Source organism: Physella acuta, unplaced genomic scaffold (genome assembly GCF_028476545.2).
Source record: "Physella acuta isolate Inbredline_101_S28 unplaced genomic scaffold, ASM2847654v3 ptg000527l, whole genome shotgun sequence".
NCBI classification, from domain to species: domain Eukaryota; kingdom Metazoa; phylum Mollusca; class Gastropoda; family Physidae; genus Physella; species Physella acuta.
Genome location: NW_026732046.1, coordinates 512,441 through 534,831, shown reverse-complemented (window position 1 = coordinate 534,831; position 22,391 = coordinate 512,441). Strand labels below are relative to the sequence as shown.

Below are 22,391 nucleotides of genomic sequence, written 5' to 3'. Positions count from 1 at the left end.
AAAAAAAAAACATTAAACTAATTACTACACTTGACTTTATTATTTATATTTATAACTAGGGCCTATTTATTTCTGTTTCCGAGTGTTGATTAAACTTAAAGTTCAAACATTAATTTACTATATTGACTAGATCTATATTATATTTCAACAGTAAAAATAAATCACGGTTTACACTAGTAACTAATGTAAATGAAACTAAACAAACATTACTGGATAACTTCCAATGCTATACTGGGGGATTTCCTGCCTAAGTATTAATGCAGCAAATACTAAATACTAATTAAATTATAACCTAATAAAAGTTGATCTTCTATAAGACTCTAGATCTATACTCTACAAAATATACAGTGGTACCTCGAGATGTGAGTTTATTTAATTACATAACGTTGCTCATGTGTCAAATGTGAGTTTATTTAATTACATAACATTGCTCATCTGTCAAATTTGTCATATCTCTAAGCAATTTTCTCCATTAAAATTAATTGAAAGGCCATTCAAAAGTTAGATCTGCCAAAATGACAGCCCAGTTGTTTTTAAAACATATTCTTTATAAGAAGTGTATTTCTATATGACAATTATAGTTTAATGACATAATAAAGGATTATGCATAGAAATAAACTGATTTTTATAAAGTTTATTTACTTTGAAAATCAAGTGGCTTAAGCTTATGCTACCCTTTCTGTCACATTAATTAATTTACTCATCACACTTTTAACACTATACTTGAACTTACAACTTCACCCAATATAATTGAACCTAGACTCTAGGCCTAAATATTATTAAATCATGTTTTTTTTTCATCACTGCTTTTTTCTTTGGCGTTTTTCTTTTGCTTTTTATTTTGGCCACACTTTCCTAACTTTTTCAAGCAGACTGATAAAATAAAACTGTCCATGTATTTTAGCTTTTTTTTTCTCAACCTGTTAAACCTGCCAATCCGATTACTTGAATCGCAAATTCTGCTCATATGTCAAAGCAAATTATAATTTGCTCTACAGCTCTTAAGATCTATCTTAAAAATCTTGTATCTGAATGCTCTATGTATCATAATGTATGTCATGTTGCCACTGTAGCCTAAATCTAGATAAAATATAGAAATAGATCTAAAAATTCTAGAATAAGATCGATAAAATGTTAAATGTAAAGTATTGTAAAGAAAATTATCTACCAAAATTTAGATAATAGATCTAGAATAGCTCTAGATGTATTAGAAGCCTATTAGTATTAGACATTAGTAGCTAGGCTTAGGGCATACTTTCCACTTAAATTACTTACTAGATCTAGATCTAGACTTAGACGTAGATAGATACTACTAGATCTAGTAACTAGATCTAGAATCTACTTCTAGATCTACTGATCTGGAAACGATCAATCTAGATCTAGATCCAGATTTGTAGAATAAAATTAAAATCATTAAAATTAAAATGCTAAATGTAAAGTAAATGAATCGATCTAGATCTACCTAGAGTCTAGGCTACTGTCTAGAACTAGAGTTTACTAGAGTAGATCTAGATTTATTACTCTACTCTACTTAGTAACTACTAGAATCTAGTCTAAAGATCTAGATTACTAGTCTAGTACTAGATCTAGGTACTATCTAAAATTACTAAAATTAGAAGCTAACTAAGCTATGTATTAATGTATGTATGTAGAGATCTAGTACTATTTAACCCGCCTAGCCTAGCTTAGTTAGATCTAGATTCTAGATCTAGATATCTAGATTTCTAGATCTAGATCTCTATTGACTATACTATTGATTGACTATTGACAATAGTAGATTCTAGATTCTATACTATATTAGTATATTACTATATTGTGATACTTTTTCCCCTTTAGATTTTTAGATCTACAGTATTCTACACTACTATGACTACAGTAGAACATATTACTTATTACACTGGTTTATAAGTTTTGCTGCTTCTATATTTTTTTTTCCAAATCTAGAAGATCTAGAAATCTAGATCTAGATCTTAGTAGGATTATGTTATTAGTAATATTATAAAGGTGTGATTTTACTTTAGGTTACGTTACAAGCAAGAAGCGATCGTCTGCTATGCAAAGAAGTAGTCGATACTTGTTGATTCCTTAATTAAAATATCGTACTTGTAAATGCCAATTCAATTGGCCTATTAATAGTGTTAAAAGTTAAGACACCTAGATCTAGATCTAGATCTACGTAATATTAGCGATGAAAAAAAATTACAAAGGCTTTCATAAATATAAGATATCTTGATATAGATCTAGATCTATTTTCACTAAGTAATTATATCAAATTGGATCGAAAACTTCGATTATTATTGCCAGATAAGTTTATGTATATTTGGTTAAGAATATTTGGCTAATTTCTAAAATAAAACTTCAGCACCTTTTGCTTTTGTGGTCGCAAGCAAATAATTTAGAAATCATTTGAAGATAAACCCACAAATACATTGTGTATTTATAAACCTTCAAGTGACAGCATTCAACGTAAATAAAAATCGGGAATAATCATTCTTACGGGGCTTTCCCGTAAATGGGAAAGCCAAATAAAAATAGTAGATCTAGATCTATTAGGTCTTACAAGTTGTGCTCATGTTACTTTAAAACAAGTTAATTAAAAAGTCTAGTGACAATTTTAGCGCAATTTCCTTATGTTATCTAAAAATAGCTCTGTCGTAGCGTAAATCAAGAGCAGGGTTAGTAAAACCATTGGTTAGTTATTAAAACGTTTTTTATTAAATAAACCTAACTACTAACTAAACTAAGCACCTTGAAATCAAGAGCAGGGTTATTAAAACCATTGGTTAGTTGAACTTGATTATCAACATGATAATCATTAAGATGATAGATCTCTACTTCCGGCATGTATATACAACCACACCACACGCGTCATCACGTTCAATAGATGCGTCATCGCGTTCCATGGCTGCGCCATCACGTTCAGTAGGCGCGCAAGTTAATTAAAAAAGTCTAGTGACATTTATGCGCAATGTCCTTATGTTATCTAAAAATAGCTCTGACGTATAATGATGGGGTGCGTTCAAGCTAGAAGAGCGATCGGTTTGTAGGTGTTTATGTAATTTTAAAATTTGTGACCGAACGAGAGGATATTTTTGAAAACTTTCTTCGGCAATATTGTTCTAAATTATGGCAGGAATCGATTGGTACATGTTTCAAGTCGCTAAGTGGTCTGGTTGCCGAGATATGGGCAAAAAACTGCATTTTTTCGAGGTTTTTTGGCTTTTACGGGAAATACATGAAAGAAACCCGGAATTTTTATGGCCTATGCTCATTCTCGTAACTTGCTTAACATAATTGCTTTTGGAACTAGTCATCGATATTGCTTCGTTGAGGAGGAGATACGACTTAAAGCCCGGACACACATTCATCCATTCATTCATCCATCCATCCATTCCCAGAAATGACGAGTTAATAAACGCAATTCTCCAGAATGGAAATTGCGCTAAAAAAAGAATATGACATGGATAGATTAAATACCCACTTAGATAAAGTTATCTGAAGTGAAAATATGTGTAGGAATCATTGTGGAAATAACAGCATTATCAGATGATAAGCTGAATAAAACTAAGAATAAAGCAATAGATGAAAATTGTGTCAAATACTTGATTTTCAGCATTTAAAAAATATTTCGAAGCCTGAAAAATAATAAAATAAGTTATAAGTACCGTACCATCGCGTTTTCAGTGATTTCCCCATTGGATCAAATGTCGAAATATTATTCACATGACCAAGGCTATAACTATAATTTCAATCATTGTGTCCTACAAAAAATTACATCACACACTTTTAATTGGTGGGGTTGGTTTCAGACGTAACGACATCAGTGTTTCTTCCACACTTTTTTCTCCGGGGAGGGGGCACTTGAAATTTTTGGGGGGGGGGGGGGGGCGGTCGACTTGCTTCGGGGGGGGGGGCGGACACTGTTAAAAGTATTTATTTTCTATATAAATTTCATTTCGTTCGGGGGGGGGGGATTTGCCCCCCCCCCCCCCCCCCCCCCCCCCCCGAAGAGATGCCTGGAAGAAACTCTGAACAACATGAACAACACGACAGGTTGTTGGTAGACAACAATAGATAGGAGGCACATAAAGGCAACAACAAATACGAATATTTTGCTTTCAACTGACTTACTGAATTATACACAGTAATATAAGAAAAAAAGACTCAAATATAATACGATGCATGGCTTTGCTGATTGAACTATTTTCAACATTCGTTGTACTACAACGGTTGTAGGCATTATAGTTTATTTTAATTATAGCCTATATAGATCTAAATCTAGTTTTAAAAAATACGTAGGCCTAACTACCTTTTCTAAAGAGCGATTTTTCGCAAATCTAATTCAAACATAATTTCACGGGACACATTTAGTATGTTAACACGGGCTTAATTATTAATTAAACAAATCTAACCGAAAGTTGTGGGGTTGCAGATTACTGCCAGTCTGGCTGAAACTTTATTCGATTCTGAAAAAGGCCTAGGCTAAACCAGGAAGTGTAACGTCATAACTATTCTTAGATTCGGATATTTCGGCGTAGTTATATTTAATTAAATGACGATATAAACTATATATAGTCTATGGAAAATAACGAAAAATATCATGCAGAGCTTCAGTTCATCCAACAAATGTACTTGATCTAATACTATGGAAATGTAATTGTTGAACGTTGGCATTTGGTACATGAGGGTCGTAGCATGTTGTCACACTGTGTGGTCAGTAATTGTTTAGCTTTACCCTTTGGGGGCAGAGGGCAGAGGTCCAAAAATATTGAACGACTTGGGGACTGTTGAAGATTTAGACTCACTAGAGGTCCAAAAATTACATAACAATGTTGAGTGACGTAAAGACTTCCAGGGTACGCTTGGCTACAGTACTTTGCTTGAGTAGGAGCAGTAGTATCATTCATTAGGTTGCAGAGGCGTAGCTAGGGGGGGGGGCGGGGGGGGGGGGCGGCCGCCCCGGGCGCCGACCCTAGGGGGGCGCCAAAAGGGGTGGAAATTTTTTTTAAAAGCTGATTTTATGCTGCAGTTTTGAATTATAAACAGTCTAAGTTAGGAAATGTAATGGCTACAAGCCTTTAAATACTGGTTTAACTGTTTTCAACATTGAAAATTAACTGTAAAACATATACTCTTAAGAAGCAGTGACCGGCAAAACCGCTTTCCAGCTTTTCCTAGATGGGGGGGGGGGGCGCTTTTTCGAGACTAAAATCAGAAGAATTTACACTATATTGGTGAGTCGATACACGTTACCACTTATAAAAACAACCAATTGTATTAAAACGGTTTATTTAACCGTAAAATACGTTAGTGACTTTGATTAAGATGGTGCAGGGGGGGGGGCGCTTTTAGACTAACTAAAATCGCAAAATTACACTGGATTTTGAGTAAACAACCTTTAGCGCTTAGAAAAGCAACTAATTGTACTAAAGTGCATTGTACAATTGTGTAACATTAATAAAAAGTTAGAAAGCTAGTTACATTAACCCGCTCTACAAACTTTGTCCAAGATGGTTGGGAGGTGTGCGGGGGGGGGGGGGGCTCTTTTGTCGCGAACAAGAGCTAAAAACATAAGTATATTGTACTGAATAGGTCTTTTTTTGCTTGTTACATAACAAGTCCTAATATTGCAATTTTCAAATAGTTAAGGCCACTAGACCTACTAAACGATGTAAAAATGGTACAACACCACAACAGGTGATGATGCTTTGTTACTTTGTTCAACCTAACTGATAATTTAAAACTATAATACACTATTATCGAAATTGTTCTAAAGACACAACCAAAAGTAGACCAAATAAGCTTGCACCTTATACAAACTACACTCTCAAGCAATGGTTCTTAATCTTTTTGGAGGTACCGAACCCTACCAGTTTCACATGATACTAAACTGAATCCTTCTTAATAGCGTCAACATTGACAAAATCTTATCGTGAATCATATGTCGGGTGTGTGTCTTGACCTCCGCCGAAGCTCTGAGACGTACATATCGAACACTTGGGTTCGATGGAACCTAAGTTTAGAACCACTGCTCTAAGCTCTTTTGATTTTCTTTTTTTTTGTTTCGATTTCCTAAGGGGCATAGACGCAGGCAACACTTCGTCAACTCACTTGATTTTTATTAAGATAGAACCCTAGTTCAAACGATTTTCTTCAGGCATTTTTTGTGTCTCCTTCTCTTCCCTATTTCGCCGTGGACTTTACACCAGCACCTGCTTAGTGATGTTATTTACTGCTATTGTGCCCTAACCACCACTTTTTCCATGCTCTTATTTCATTCTTCACTGTCTGTAATCTAGCTCCAAGCCATACAGTAAAAGAGACTTCACATTTAGCTATAGATCCTGACTGATTTTTTTTTTGACAATGCACTTGAATTCCATATTGTCTTAGAGTGTTAAAACGCGTTTAATTGCTGCTGATTATAATTAGAACGTCATAGGTGGTGCCACTACCATTAAACTGATCATTACTGCTTCTTCAACCAGTACAATTAGTTCTGCATTTGTTGTTGACTGTGGACGAGAAGGCAGCTCACATCTACAAAATCCAAGACTTCGAGCTGTTAACAGCCGTTGGATTCCAGTTTGTTTCCTCTATCTTGTTTCGTTATTCCATCAACTAGTCAACGAAATACCCATGTCGTATTCCAATGCGATCAATAAATGTTTCTGATAAGTTGCTCTTGTATCATTTTGTATGTCACTTGTATAACCTTATTCTAACAAACTTATAATCCATCTATGTACCATATCACAACAGAGATCGTTCCAAAAATAGAACATAAAAGGCTGGTCTAAACAAATTAGCGCTTGCTACAAACCACCCTCTAACTCAGATCAGGCTTTTTTTTTCTGACATTACTAATCTTTTGTAAAAGGAAAACGCATCTTAATGGGAATTTAATTGGCGTAGAGTAAAGTTTTAAGGAACGAATATCATACACTGTAATTATTAAACCTTTTCCGGACTGTCGCAAACACGCTTATACACACACACACATACACGCTTACACACACACACACACGCTTACACACACGATTATACGCATATATATATATATATATATATATATATATATATATATATATATATATATATATATATATATATATTGTATTTATATATATAGCCTATACGCACACATAGATATATATGTATATAATTGTATATATATACATATATATATATATATATATATATATATATATATATATATATATATATATATATATATATATATATATATATAAATATGTATATGTATATATATATATATATATATATATATATATATATATATATATATATATATATATATATATATATATATATATATATATATATATATATATATATAAAAGCGGGGGGGGGGCCAAATTGAAAGTTTGCCCCGGGCGCCAGGAAGGGTCGCTACGCCTCTGTTAGGTTGGGCGACACCAGGTGCGGTAACCCAGTGTGTCACCCCATCAGCCAACGACTACACCATCTATATATATAATTCTCTTCTTGGAGACGTTAGAAAACACGAAGCTGTAAGCGCGCCTAGCAGTCCCTTCTTCCTCTCTAGGCCCACATGGGTTCACGCTAAATGTTTACAATCGTAGAGCCGGGTTAAGGACGCCTATGAGGGGCAGATAATTAAGTTTGAAACTATTTTAAACTTAGAGGGGGAGGGGGGGGGGTTTACTGTTTTAAAGCCTATATTTTCAGTGACGGCAATGGGACTGTTGTCGAATTCACAAATTATGAATTACTGAAAAGTAGAAAATAAAACAAAATAGCGGCGTGTAATACGCCGCGGGTCGGCTCGTACATTATAATCTAGATGGTGTTACATCCTCCATCGATGTCAACTAATGTATACAAACATTATCACGTTGGTCAACTAACTGGGGAAATCATACATTATCATTAAAATTAGACATTTTTTTTGTTTCGACGTCACTTGATGTGGCACGCATCCCCCCTCCCCACCCTCCTCCCTCTGCATTGTGACGCAACTGTCTAGTAGGCCTTTAGACAAACATCAGCTTGTAAAGTAGTTGGATAGTTTAAAAGTTAATTTTAAAACTGCTCTAAAATACCAATTGTAAAATGCAAATTTGTGCAGGATTTTATTTTACTCATATTTGTACACATGGTGATTTCTAAATTATGCAGATTGCCACTACACTTAAAGTAAATCATCTTCTTCGTTCTTACTTGTAATGTTACAAGGGATTCCCACCAACACAACTAAGTCTAATGTTTCAACTTGTGATGTGCGATATAGGTCATTAACCCTGATTTCAGGCTTTTATTTTTGGCTTTGCTTCTATGCCCTTTCTCCAACCAAGTTTGATTTTAGAGTTTTCTCTCCGAGATGATTTGATATCCCTAGTTGTTGAGCCTCCTCTACCTGAGGGTTCAAACTCTATACTTTTCGGTTTAGCAACTAGATCATCTATTAGCTATACTAACTTGACCAAGCCGACCGCTTTAAGTAAATCAAATTTGTATAGATCACAAGTTCGAATTTTCTGGAAACTGCAAAATACTAATAGTTGCTCTTACAAGCTAATAAATACAGTTGTAGTGATTTATAATAGTACTGGTTGGCCTACACTTAGTTATATAATATACTGCCTATATGTTTTACACTTCTACTTGTAAAACAGTGAATGCTTGCAGTATTTAAACATGTCTGTGCAAAAAAATAAAAGTTTACAATGAAATATGTTCATGAAAACAGGAATAATATTGATAAATGTTAAGTTATTGAAACAATTCAGTCATATTTATTTACAAGTTTTAGCTACAGAATCACAATGCAAATTAAAATTTCTACATATAAATTTTAATGTTACAGAAATATGTATAAGGCAATGTATAGTCACACAGACAATATATTTAGATATGCATACACAATGTGTAGGTATACACAAAATGTGTAAATGTTCAGATAATAAATGTAGATACACAGACAATAAGTGTAGGTACACAGACAAAATGTGTAGGCATATATAAAATGTGGTGGCATACACAAAATGTGTAGGTACACAGACAATATATTTAGATATGCATACACAATGTGTAGGTAAAACAAACAAAAAATGTCTACTGAGTCCCACAACACGGCCTCTTCTGTCCCCCTCTATGATCTCTGTATAAATTATCTGGTGACAACTTCAGCGCCATGTTGCTCAGTGGAACTCTGGATCCATGGAATAATTCCTTCAGTTTTTTCTCTCTCAATGCTGTGGCTGTAGGGAAAGATATTTTATTATGTTGATAGTTAAATGAGAAGTGTTTTATCCATATATTTTTTATCTGTACCATCGACTATTGAAGTATGTCGATTGTTGGTTTCAATATTGTAAATATTTTTATTTGACATATTTGGCTTAATTAAAGCCCAATGCAGCAATAAAATAATTATTAAAGAAAAACTTACAAAGCTGTTCAAACATGAGGGAGATTCTCTCCCCTGTATGAGCAGAAGTCTCCAGGAAAAAAAGGTTGGATCTCTCTGCTCTTTGTTTACCTTCCTGTGGAGATATGTTATGTTTACTTGGGGATATTTGTAAATAGTTATGTTTCAATCTTTATCTTCCTGTGGAGATATGTTATGTTTACTTGGGGATATTTGTAAATAGTTATGTTTCAATCTTTATCTTCCTGTGGAGATATGTTATGTTTACTTGGGGATATTTGTAAATAGTTATGTTTCAATCTTTATCTTCCTGTGGAGATATGTTATGTTTACTTGGGGATATTTGTAAATAGTTATGTTTCAACCTTTATCTTTCTGTGGAGATATGTGATGTTTACTTGAGGATATTTGTAAATAGTTATGTTTACAATCCTGTTGATATTTGAGATGTTTACTTAGCAATAATGGTAACGAGTATTGTTTTAATGCCTACCCTCCTCTTATAATACGTAATGTGTATGTAACACATATGGTTACCAGCCAAAGGGGGATAAAACTATGAAGTTGTTATTCATTGGGTTGCGGCCCCTGTGGGACTGCAACTGAACTGTTGACGTTTTTTTATGCTTTTGTGAGCGAAATTACCTATGTTCCATGTCATGTGACATGTGCCTAGCCGTGTCGCACACGCAAGGCTGCTGTCTGTGGACCAAGATGTAGACCTAATGAAGGTAGTGTAGATAGTTAAATTATGTTTGTTAAAATACTTACTTATGTAATCCTGCTAGTGCTGCATGTGCACACTAGTTAGGGTGATGTATTAAATTAAGTATTTATTTTGTAGTACTACTTATTGGTACTTGTTGGCAGTACTGTGTACTGGCCGAAAACATAATTTATTGTACCCGTGTATATTGTAGCTTACACGTGGTGTTGTCCTGAATGTAACTTTTTTATTTTACATTTGTTTTAGGGCTACAGTTTCTGTTTCTATTTTGATCTTTTGATCTTTTGGTCTTTTGGATTGTTTGGTTTATCTTGGCTAGTTCGTTTTGTGTTGCATCGCCGTCATGGCTCGATGCTGTAAATAAACGAGTACTGGACAACAACTGTCGGCGTCGGTGTGTACTTAATCTCAGGGTCAGCCCGTCTTAAACCACAACACCTCAGTGGGTAAAAGCATCCCCACTGAGTGAGGGTTATATGTACTTGGAAATAATTGTAAATGTTTTAAACCAAGCAATGTGATGAAAAGGGGAGAAAGGATATGATAGCAATAGTTGACTTTTTAAATTTAGTACCAACAAATCAAAAACTAAAAAAATACCTATATATATATATATATATATATATATATATATATATATATATATATATATATATATATATATATATATATATATATATATATATACATTTGTAACACTGAGCTGAAGAGCAAGTGAAGATTTCTATTAACTGAGCTGAATATAGGAATGGATTCAGCAAATATTATGTCCATCACAGTTATCATCATTTTTTTTTACCAACATCAGGTCTGCCTTGTAATGTAACCAAACTCAAGATATTTAGGTGAGCAGTTGCATGTGCAGCCATACCATTCCATATTTTTTTATAGGTCTAGTTACATAATAACATTCACACAACCACTTTATAAACTTTTAGAAACAGCTGTGTCTAGCACACACAAACAAAAATAAACAAAATAAAATTATGACTAAAACAAGGGAAGACAACTCACCATCTCTGTAACCTCCCTGTCATCAGTTTTATCTATTTTATTTCCAACCAGTAAAACAGGGACGTCATGCGGCAAGTGGTTGGTGATGAAGTACAACCATCTGTCGACATTTTCAAAGGAAACCTGCTCAGGTGGGGGGGGGGGAGAGTGACTTTATTTACTTTTTGTATCATTTATATATTTAATTTAAAATTTAGCTTTTACATGTACTTGTACAATTTCTTCAATTCAAGATATAATATAATATTTTATGTATGTTTTTATACACTGAGAAATCAGTTATATTAAATGGAGGCTATAGGTATAGCATAACACTTAGGCACAACACACATTGTAATTTTCTCTAGTCATCAAATTCCTGATTTGTCAAGCCTTAAAATCCTACATTACTTACATTGTTTTTGACAACCAAACACCTGATTGATTTGTCAAGTTTCTTTATCCTACATGTCTTGTCATGTTTGTTACATCTTACATTACATACATCGAGTGTGGCACCCTACCTACACTGTGTGTGACATGCTGTATTTACTAACCCTGTTTGTGACATCATACACGATGACCACAGCGTCCATGTTGCGGACATAGTTAGCCATCACACCATGGAACTTCTCCTGCCCAGCGGTGTCATAGATGGTGTACCTGATCCTGTCACCATTTGGGTAGGAGACATGTTTCACTGTCAGTTCACAACCTGTTAATAACATGTTTGACTGTCAGTTCACAACCTGTCATAAAAACATGTTTCACTGTCAGTTCACAACCTGTCATAAAAACATGTTTCACTGTCAGTGTACAGCCTGTCTGTCATACAGAGAAAACATGTGTCACGGTCATTGATAATTGGCCAGCCAGAGTTATAACCTAAGTTTAATTTCAGTCAACTATCTAATTTGGACAAGATATTTTATTAGTAGCCAACTACTTAAAAATGAGATGCCCACTGATCACTATTGCCTATTGATACAATATAAATTGCCATATAGATTTAAGAAATTTTTATTTTAAATAGTAAATAGTTTTTGTAATGGCAGCAAATGTGATCCACATGCTATCAGCGTTTGCCCCTGGTCTTCCATATTTCGTAAATTAAATTTGTTTTTTTTTCTTTTATTAACTCAGTGTTGTAGCTTCAATGGGCTGCAACTTCTAACAACTTTAGTGTAATACCTGCACCAACTATATGTGGTGTAGACCTACAGGAAATGTAATTAGAGTATATATATATATATATATATATATATATATATATATATATATATATATATATATATGTTGGAAACAACCAATTTAATCTGGAGGATGGACATAAAATAGATTTTAGATCAAAATAGATCAAATAATTTTTCTTTTAAAATAAAAAGTTATAAAAGTTCTCAGCGGAAAATTTCTACAAACTGTGCTACACAAGATGTCCTACACAAGATGTCCTACACAAGATGTCCTACACAAGATGTCCTACACAAAATGTCCTACACACATTGACAGCACACATACAGTTCACATACACCAACTACACACATACAGTTCACATAAACCAACTACATACATACACAAATTACACACATGCACCAACTACACACATATACCAACTACACACATACACCAACTACACACATTGACAACACACATATAGTTGCCTTTGGAGCAAGCAGTGGAGTCTGTGTGTTAAACGATGACGCAATCGACGTTTTACCGACGTCGGAGTCGCCAAGAATAGAAACTTTAATCTCGAACACAGCCGCCTCTACGGCCTCTTGCATGGCGAATGAGCTGCAAGCAGGGAAATGACTTAAAGTTAAAGAAGTTTTCGTATTGTGTGAAGAAACATACCTGGCACAAATTTAGTAAAATAATAAATACGTTTATTTAGCTTTATGGTGTTGTGTTAATGGTGTTCATTAATGAAAGGATTATTTGTATAATAGTAGGCCTATTAAGCTTGTTTACTGCTAAGTCAAACATACTCAAATTCAAATTTATTCAAATTTATTCAAAAAAACGGTTACAATTGTAGGCACGAAGGCCTTTTTTCACATTGGCCGTTTAAACAAATAAAACTGAAGTCGATGAGTATTAAAAAAAAAAACAACGAGTAGATCTAGTAGTTTAGATGATTTACAAATTTAAGCAAAGAAGACTACTTAACTTATTTTATACATTTAGCACAATTTAATAATTTTTTTAAATATTTAAAATAAAGTAATCTTACCTGGCAGCCTCCATAGTTATCTCCCCTATTTCATCAATCCCAAAATGTCATTTTTCTCAACTCATAACTACACACTTTCCTAAAGACAGATTCTATTTTTAGCTAAAATCACACGATGTTTAACAAGAGACGAGTATTTATAGTCAAGTATTTATAAACACATGACAAAGAATCCTCACACAAATTCCTGTTCTAATGTAGCAAGCTGAACTAGTCCGTATCTTGTGATGGAGATATCCAGCCGACCAAGATACGTACAACACCCTGCATGTGACATTGAAAACAAGTGGATTCATTAAGCTGACAAGTAATCAAAGTCACGTGATTAATTATCTACACTGGTGGGTGTTAGAGGCGGGTGGATGACACCACACCACCACTTTTGATATCAGTACATTAATGGACGGCAGCGGGGTGGGTGTAAATATGTAACACTAGATCTGGCTTTTTTCTTTTTTCACATACATGGCTTTTCTTACATCACTTTCTGGCGCTACTCAAACTTAGTTTTCTTCCCTTAGGATGAAGGGTACTGCAACTACAACAACGCCTATTTACTGTGGTAAACATCTCAATCTTTACCGCCACTCTTATCAAACCCAGTCACCACCCCCCTCCACTCTGTCTTGTTACCACACCTCTGTCTAACCCAAGACATGTTTACTATCCCTATCCCTATCACTACCCCTCTCCAAACCTACCAATATGCCATCACTAGCTACTTTCTATTACCTCTTTTTCACATCACACCCCACAACTTTATTTCACCAACATTTTATTCTTCTCTACATTTTATCTGCTTGTTCATTTGTTTATATAGGCCTACTTTTCTCCTGTCAATAAAATCTGACGACTTGTTCTATATTTAGACAACATATCCTCAAGACCCACTTCTCTTGTGGTCCCCCCCCCGTAATGCGATAACCAACACAGTGATCAGCCGGACATCAAACAACGTTCACAAAGACAAACATTGTGTTATCTACCGTTACATTGGCTCTGTTATCGTTATCTCTGCTGACGTAATGTTATCTCGTGAGGTTAAATAGTTGACCGAGTGTTGGCTCGGGAAAGTGGTTGTAATAGGGCTGGACAGGGTCCTTTGTTGATGTGTGATGGTGTGCTGATGTTCTGATTGTTGAAGTTAGGATGGTGTGGTACTGACATTTGTGTTGGTGTGATGATGATATGCTGATGTTCTGTGTGTTGAAGTTAGGATGGTGTGGTACTGATCTTTGTGTTGATGTGCTTATGTTATGTGTGTTGATGTGCTTATGTTCTGTGTGTTGATGTGCTTATGTTCTGTGTGTTGATGTTCTGTGTGTTGATGTGCTGATGTTCTGTGTGTTGATGTTGTGATACTGACCTTTTTGTGGATGTGATATTTGATGTTGATTATTTATGTTAGTTTGGTGTTACTATGTTTTTCTCTATACATCTATAGCATGCTTGTAAATTATGAGGACAAGGTGTTGGTCATTTGGTGACATGGTGTTAATCAGTTGTTGATATGGTGTTGGTCATTTGTTGATATGGTGTTAGTCATTTGTTGACATGGTGTTGGTCATTTGGTGACATGGTGTTAATCAGTTGTTGACATGGTGTTGGTCATTTGTTGATATGGTGTTAGTCATTTGTTGACATGGTGTTGGTCATTTGCTGATTAACATATCAGGTCTTTTGGCTTCACGCTGAGATAACAGACTTGTGACCACAGGTGGCTACACCAGTAGCCTTAAATGGTTGTGATAGCTTTAGCAGTGCCAAATTGTAGCAACACATAGTAGTGCTACATGTAGCCACCTGTAGCAGTGACACATGTAGCCTGAAACTGTACAAACATACCACTCTGTCTGTCAAGTTGTGTGAATGACTTTGTGTGGGGATAGTTGTGTGAATGACTTTCGTGTGTGTGGGGATAGTTGTGAGAATGACTTTGTGTGGGGATAGTTGTGTGAATGACTTTGATATGTGTGGGAAAGGATATGAATGACTGTGTGGGGATAGTTGTGTGAATATGTTGCCATTTTTGCTTTCTTCAAATCGATACAGTTACTCAACAAGGCGGGGAGGACTCAAGCTCATAAGACCAACATTATTACCTCATTATTCACCACCAAGGTGTTTTGTTTATCATCAACACAAAACGTTAACATTATCAACGATAACAAAAATGAATGAAAGAAACTTTGAAATCTACTAAATCTTTTTGACATCAGCATAATATACACATTAGAATAAATTAAAATCAACAGACATAAAATATGCACAAAAATATTATTTCATTAAACATTTGTTTATAATTTTGTTTGTGTCTAACAACTCTAAACAAATGACTGAAAGAAACAAAACAATTTATTTCTTGTCTGCACCAGAATACAAAGTTGCTGATGAAGACATTCAAGTCTTGACACACACAAGTTACTGAAAGGAGCCGCCTTTTTGTTTGTTTACATTAGACAAGGGGAGGGAACCAACAGTTACATTAGACAAGGGAAGAGAACCAAGTTACATTAGACAAGGGGAGAGAACCAACAGTTACATTAGACAAGGGGAGAGAACTAACAGTTACAGATTGATCAAAACCACACATACTCCCCACTATAATTTCCTTCAGAGTTTGATCCACTGTGGGGACGTGACAACCACCTGACATATCCCGGCATGTAGACATGTGCTCCACTGGAGCCTGGACATGTACATGTTGTGTACGTGTACTTGTACCAAAGATTTATTTTATGTTGGTGTGTCCATTGTCCTACAGAGACCTGTTTAGGACAGCCATGAGGATGTGACACTATAACGGTCAACTTGTCCACATAAGATAATCTCCAGTATTTGTCCCTTGCTTTCACCCAAAAATCATAAAAGTGCCGCCACATCTTGTCCAGTTTATCAACCAACTCTAAGTCACATGACACACATGCAAACTCACACCCGTCTTCCTCAATGTTTACCCCTCTCACCCCCCAGCCATCAAGACTGACCCCAGGACTTTTATTGTCATCAAAACCTACAACACACCTGGTCTGTCTCGCCTCACTCTCATCAAACACCACGTGTGTGGCTGTCCTCACACAAACCTCCCCCCACACTTTGCTGGGTGTGTCCGAGTGTTGACACTTGCCACATGGACAAGTGCCCTTGGTGTCACTCTCTGTGTACTTGACCACCTCACACACCATCCCCGTCCCTGTCCTCAACACATCACTTCCTCTGGTGTTATAAAATGGATACTGACCACTGAAGCATGGAACAGACTTTGGCCTCCCTAGACTGGTGAACTTGACCTTTATCAGGACCGTTAGGGCAGACAAAGTTTTGATTGCCTCCAACATGATGACGTCACGCCAACGTGAGGGGAGATGACCCAAGTTAAAATCATTAACAGGTATAAAGTTGACATGACCTGGATTCTTCTTACAGCTGGTATAGTGCTTGTGTAAGTCAGCTTCACCTCCATAGCAGATCTCGGCTTCATGATGTCCTGGGGAGATACAAGGGGAGGGAATTTGAAGATAAAAAGTAATATTAACAAATCAATAAACACATAATGCTACAAAGGGAGATCATTTATAATAGTAAAAAAATGACAAAATATTTCCTACCTAAAAATATCTTACCTGGTTTAAAGACAGGTTCATTTTGCGTTTCAGCCATGTTTAGAACTGGTTTTAATTTTCTATAATCTGAAAATAAATTTGAACTAATTACACAGCCTGTGATGTATGCAGTCATGTCAGCCATTCCACAACCAGTTTAGATGTCACATGATCAGAGAGAGGAGTCTTGATAGTATATGCATATTTACTTATTATAAACAGTCAATGACACGTCTCCTATGGTACTTTAAGTATATCAAATTGTTAGACAATGTAACACTCAATTTAGACATAATAAATTGTATATTTTTAAATAAAACTTACGAGTTGTTTAATTAATATATCAGTTCTGTATATTAAAAATTAGTTTTTGTTTAAATCTTTTAATTTATGAAGTAAAACTGTACTTAATTTCAGGTGATTAGTCAGACACATTTTTAAAACAATCATTAATGGTGTAGGAAATGTTTGCAAGTTTTGCTGGTACAATACATTTTATGCCATTCAACAACTTAACATTTTTTAACTGATTTCAAATTAGTAAACATTAGTGATCAGTTTTTAAAATATAACAAAATAGTTTAAATTTAAATTTATTAATTAAAAGTAACTAGTTTTCACAACAGATACAGATGCTCTTGTCATCAGCATACCACCACTCACTAATTAAATCAACCATTCATTTGTTCCTGCTGTAAAACTTATTTAAAAGTTGTAAATCCTCACCTTCCAAATTCCACTACAAAATCCTTGCCTGTATAGCCCTGATTTCTGTACTGTAGTCTTTAGTGCTTTACTAACTGTCAAAAAGAAGGATAAAAATTTTAACTTGCAAAATGTACAAAGAGTCAAAATAAAGCCGAAGAATTAACCATTCTTTTAAAATATTTTAAAATCAGGTTTAAATACTAATGGAGTTCTCATAGCACATGCTAAATATCTAAATATGCACAATGGAACAATGTATTAAGTTACCATTTGACTTAACTGTGTAGTGACATATTAGGCATCCATTTGTGATGTCTGATGTTGGCTGAGCTTGTGATGTCTGATGTTGGCTGAGCTTGTAATGTCTGATGTTGGCTGAGCTTGTGATGTCTGATGTTGGCTGAGCTTGTGATGTCTGATGTTGGCTGAGCTTGTGATGTCTGATGTTGGCTGAGCTTGTGATGTCTGATGTTGCCTGAGCTTGTGATGGTCGATGTTGGCTGAGCTTGTGTCCTGTAACATCCAGTCAAATATTTTTGCAAGGGTCCTCAAATAATTTATTTAGTTTTATGACATGAAAGTACATGAAAGAAGAAAATGTATTACAATGGATTGAAATATGTAAAAACACAAGGATAAAGTGTCTATGTAATTTTACTATTTTATTTTAGTATTTTGTTTGTTTTGTGAGAGAATAAACAAATTCAAAGTGTTAAATTTTTTGGATGAAGTCCTCTACATCCTAGTTGAAGAGTAAACTATAGTAAAATAAGTGGCTTTATATTGTGTCAAACATTAAATGCATTACAAAGTAAAAATGTTAATTGCAGTTCATTATTTTATCTGAATTTATCAAATTACATTTCCCCTTAAAAATTAGAAAACCATGTAGGTAGGATGTGTGATTGAATTTATTTGATTGATAATTCTGGCTATGATATTAAATGGCTTTAAATGTATTTGACATTCATAAGCTAATACATTATTGTGTACAAATACCAGCAACTTTACAGCCAAGAGCATTTTTTTTTATTTAAGACAAATGAATTATTTACTTCATAATCAACTTTTGCAACCAAAATAATCTTTTCTAACCTATACTGATATAACTGACGAACTAATATAGGAATTTTTTTGGTTTGAAATTATTTTCAAGTGGTAATTTTATTAATTTGAGATTTCAAGGATATATTTTTAAAAAGTAAAGTTTTCCTTTTGAGAATGACAGTCAATAAGGCAGGAAAAGTGCATATGAAGTAGAGTTCACATGATTCTGTTCGCCCAGCAGAAGATAAACTCATGGGTTTTATGCCAGAGGTGGACTGACCCGTTAGTCTAAAGAGAAAAATCTTGGTGCTTAAAGTCCTAAAAGATTTTAAAAAAATAATTTGTAAGTATTTCTCCATTTTACCATTTTAATTCCTTCATATCAAGGCGTAAACTTCAGCCATTGACAAAAAAAAAATGCACATTGAAAATTTTAATTTGGCACTGGGGGCCCCTTTTAAAATTTCCTGAGCCTCTTAGATGCAGCCAGTCCATTCCTGTACCCAGCCACCTTTACTTTCCATAACAATGGGTAAGGTACCTGGTACTGTGGGGACATCTTGCACTTACAGACATTGAGTTAACGAGTGTTCTTGTGCCCAACCACACCATACTGTACCAATTAAATTAATATCATACTTCAGTGAAGATCTAGGCCTATCATTTTTTTAATGATACAAAATACAAATGGGATCTAGATCTAGATCTCAGTCTGGCTTAGATCTAACTCTAGAATCTTCATTAGTGTCATTACAAATTACAAACTAAAATCAAGTGACACTACTTCAAAGTGTCCCTAGATCTAGATCTTAATCTAAATTCTATTTCCACTTCATTTAGGCCCAACTAACATTTTAATTCTAATCTACTAACCTAGTCTGAGTAACAGCAGATCTAGATTAATTTTCTAGAGTCTTTATTCTAGAAAATCTACTAAAATCTAGATCTAGATTTCTTTTTCTAGCACTAGGCTATGTCAATATGTAATTAAGTAATTATGTAAGATGTAATCTATGTATGCCCCTGTATGGCGTATGGAATTTATAATATTCTAAGATTCTAACCCACTAGCCGTCGGTACCCGTTACATGAGAATTATCGGCCTAGATTCTAGATCATTTTTTAATTAATGTTATACAGTTATAGATTCTAATTATAGGCTTGTTTGAGAAAATATTTTATAAAAGAAACTTTAAAAAAGTTATTGGTCAAAACGCTATGGCGCGGCTATGGCTATGTGTATGTTACCATGTGTGTGCTTTACTTTTACTACACTTTGAACGATATTAGTATTATTAGTAGATCTAGTGACAAAGCAAAGAAATAACTAAATAGCTAAACAATTCTGACACATTTAAAATAACATAGACTACCAATACTTATTAGAAAAATTAAAACCAAATTATATAGATCTAGGCCCCTACATGCCTGATGCTAAAATAAAAATTGGTCAGGAGCTTTACCTCATTTTCTTTGTATGCTGCTATAGATCTACTTGGAATACCCGATTAGATGGTCACCAGGCCTAAAAATAGATCGGAATTTCCTGTAATTTTTTGTTTCAATTCGTATTTACCCGAAATTACGTAATAGATCTCAGAAGCAAATCTAAATAAATCTACATACTACATAATCATAAGACATGTATAGGCCCTGTTCATTTTAACGTACGTTAGGGGTTGTCCATAAATGACGTCACACTCGTAGGTGGGAAGTCCGTAATTTTGTGACGGTATAGCGACGTCACACTTTTGCATTTTAAAAAAGCAATGTTAGAAAACGAATTTGAGACGTTATTTCGCGTTTTAGAAAGCTATTTTAATAAATTGTAATAGGAATTGATTAAAATTCTCTATGTTGACCGAGTTCAGACCAGATTTTAGAATTAAAATATCGATGTTTTGTCCAAGCCTAATTTTAAAAACAGTCATAGAATCTAGATTCTAGGCTTAATCATCTAGTGATAAAGAATACTATTCCATGTGAAGTCTAAATGCTTGCTGTCAGCTTCATCTACTATTAAAAATAAGTTGTTCCATTAAAGAAATATGGTTTTAAAACAACACTGGAATTAGGATTTAGAGAAATTAGATTTTAGAGAATAAATATAATAAAGCTGATATTCTACTATACTTCTCCTCGTCGGGACACATGGTAGCGTGGCCGAGCGGTCTAAGGCGCTGGTTTAAGGCACCAGTCTCTTCGGGGGCGTGGGTTCGAATCCCACCGCTGCCACTATGTTTTTACACATAATTTCTGTTTTCTTTTCCTTTTGAATAAATAATGCCATAATAAATCTCCACTCCTAAATACTTCTACAAACTCTGGTTAAAGGCCCATTTGTGCCAATAATTAAAGTGGGGAAGAAAAGACTCACTAGTTTAGACGACTGTAATAGATGACAGCGTTATGGTCAAGCCGCAGTTAAAGTGTAGCCTATACTTTCTATAGGCCTACACATATTTTCTATTTCGTTGGGATGGGAGTAGGGCGGTGTACGTGCACGAAGGAGGGGAGGGAGTGTAGTGAACGAGTGTAGGGGATGAATGGGGCGAATGTTGTTTGTACCTGTTACCCTATTCCGTTCGTCCTTGTTCAGTTCTCGTGCTGTGTGAGTTGTAATAGTCCGGGTTGTATCAGTTTAGAAAAGGGTATATAAGGTGTATGAAAACATGTGTGATTGCCTCAGTTTCGTCCAGATCTCCAAGGTTAGTACAGGTTAGGTCTATACTAGTTTTTGGCCACTGTTTTACTAGCTTGTGTATTTTGTGCTTAGAATAGACTGGGTTAGGTGTAGATATTATTAAATTCTTTTAGTTCCAACGAGCCTTTGTTTTCATTCAGTCTTGTTTTGTAACCCGTTTGTGGTTGTTTGTCTTATATGTTGCGCTACGCATCGGTAGGCATCAGTAGCGTAGCGAAGGGGAGGGGGGGGACATATGTCCCCGGGCGCCGAGCTTAGGGGGCGCCAAAATGGGTTGGAAAAATAAATTGAAAGGTTGAGGGGGGGTGCAAATTGAAAGTTTGAGGGGGGTGCAAATCACAATCTCGAGGGGGAGGGGTGCAAATCGAAATCTCGAGGGGGGGGGGTGCAAATCGAAATCTCGAGGGGGGGGGGGTGCAAATCGAAAAGTTTGTCTCCGGGCGCCGGGAAGGGTCGCTACGCCTCTGGTAGGCATGTCCGTGTGTTCACGGGGGGGGGGGGGGGGGGAGGGTGCAAATCAAAATCTCGAGGGGGGAGGGTGCAAATCGAAAGTTTAAGGGGGGATGCAAATCGAAATCTTGAGGGGGGGGGGGGTTGTCGCCAGGAACCGGGAAGGGTCGCTACGCCTCTGTTCCCCCCCCCCCCCCCCCCCCCACCCTAGACATAGCCTACACATGAAAAGGGGTCATCCATAAATGACGTCACGCTTTTTTTGACGACTTTCACCTCCCCCCTCCCCTCCGCCACTCTTTGTCACAAAAAGCCAGACCCCCCCCCCTTAAATGACGTCACACCTCAGCCTACAGCCCCCCTCAAAATTGCTGTTGAATTTTTTTTCTTAAAACATCGATATTTTTCCAAAGTCTTGTCAGAACTAGGTAAACATAGAATATGTTAGTCAATTCCTATTAAAATTTATTTAAAAAGTTTTCTAAAACGCGAAATTACGGCTAAAACTCGTT

The 22,391-nt window shown here is 35.4% G+C and overlaps 2 protein-coding genes and 1 non-coding gene across 3 annotated transcripts in view; 1 reads left to right on the top strand and 2 right to left on the bottom strand.

Annotated features, from left to right (window-relative positions):
* Window positions 1-22,391, bottom strand: part of LOC131945143 (uncharacterized) — a 328,239-nt gene that overhangs the window by 111,706 nt on the left and 194,142 nt on the right. The gene's annotated exons all lie outside the window — the stretch shown is intronic.
* LOC131945155 (ras-related protein Rab-6-like) lies at window positions 8,584-13,656 on the bottom strand. Its single transcript, XM_059306174.1, has 6 exons — window positions 13,369-13,656; window positions 12,787-12,929; window positions 11,693-11,850; window positions 11,157-11,279; window positions 9,437-9,530; window positions 8,584-9,245 (listed from the first exon to the last, which is right to left on the bottom strand). Exons 1-6 carry the CDS (start codon window positions 13,380-13,382, stop codon window positions 9,100-9,102), a joined length of 678 nt encoding a protein of 225 aa, XP_059162157.1. The 5' UTR covers window positions 13,383-13,656; the 3' UTR covers window positions 8,584-9,099.
* Window positions 20,879-20,960, top strand: Trnal-aag (transfer RNA leucine (anticodon AAG)). Its single transcript has one exon. It is a non-coding gene; the product is annotated as a tRNA-Leu (tRNA).

Coding starts and splice junctions, on each gene's coding strand:
- LOC131945155 (XM_059306174.1), bottom strand. Junction 11,851..12,786: donor TGCTCCAAAGGCAACTATAT/GTGTGTTGTCAA, acceptor TGTTATTAACAG/GTTGTGAACTGACAGTGAAA. Junction 11,280..11,692: donor TGTATGATGTCACAAACAGG/GTTAGTAAATAC, acceptor CCACCTGAGCAG/GTTTCCTTTGAAAATGTCGA.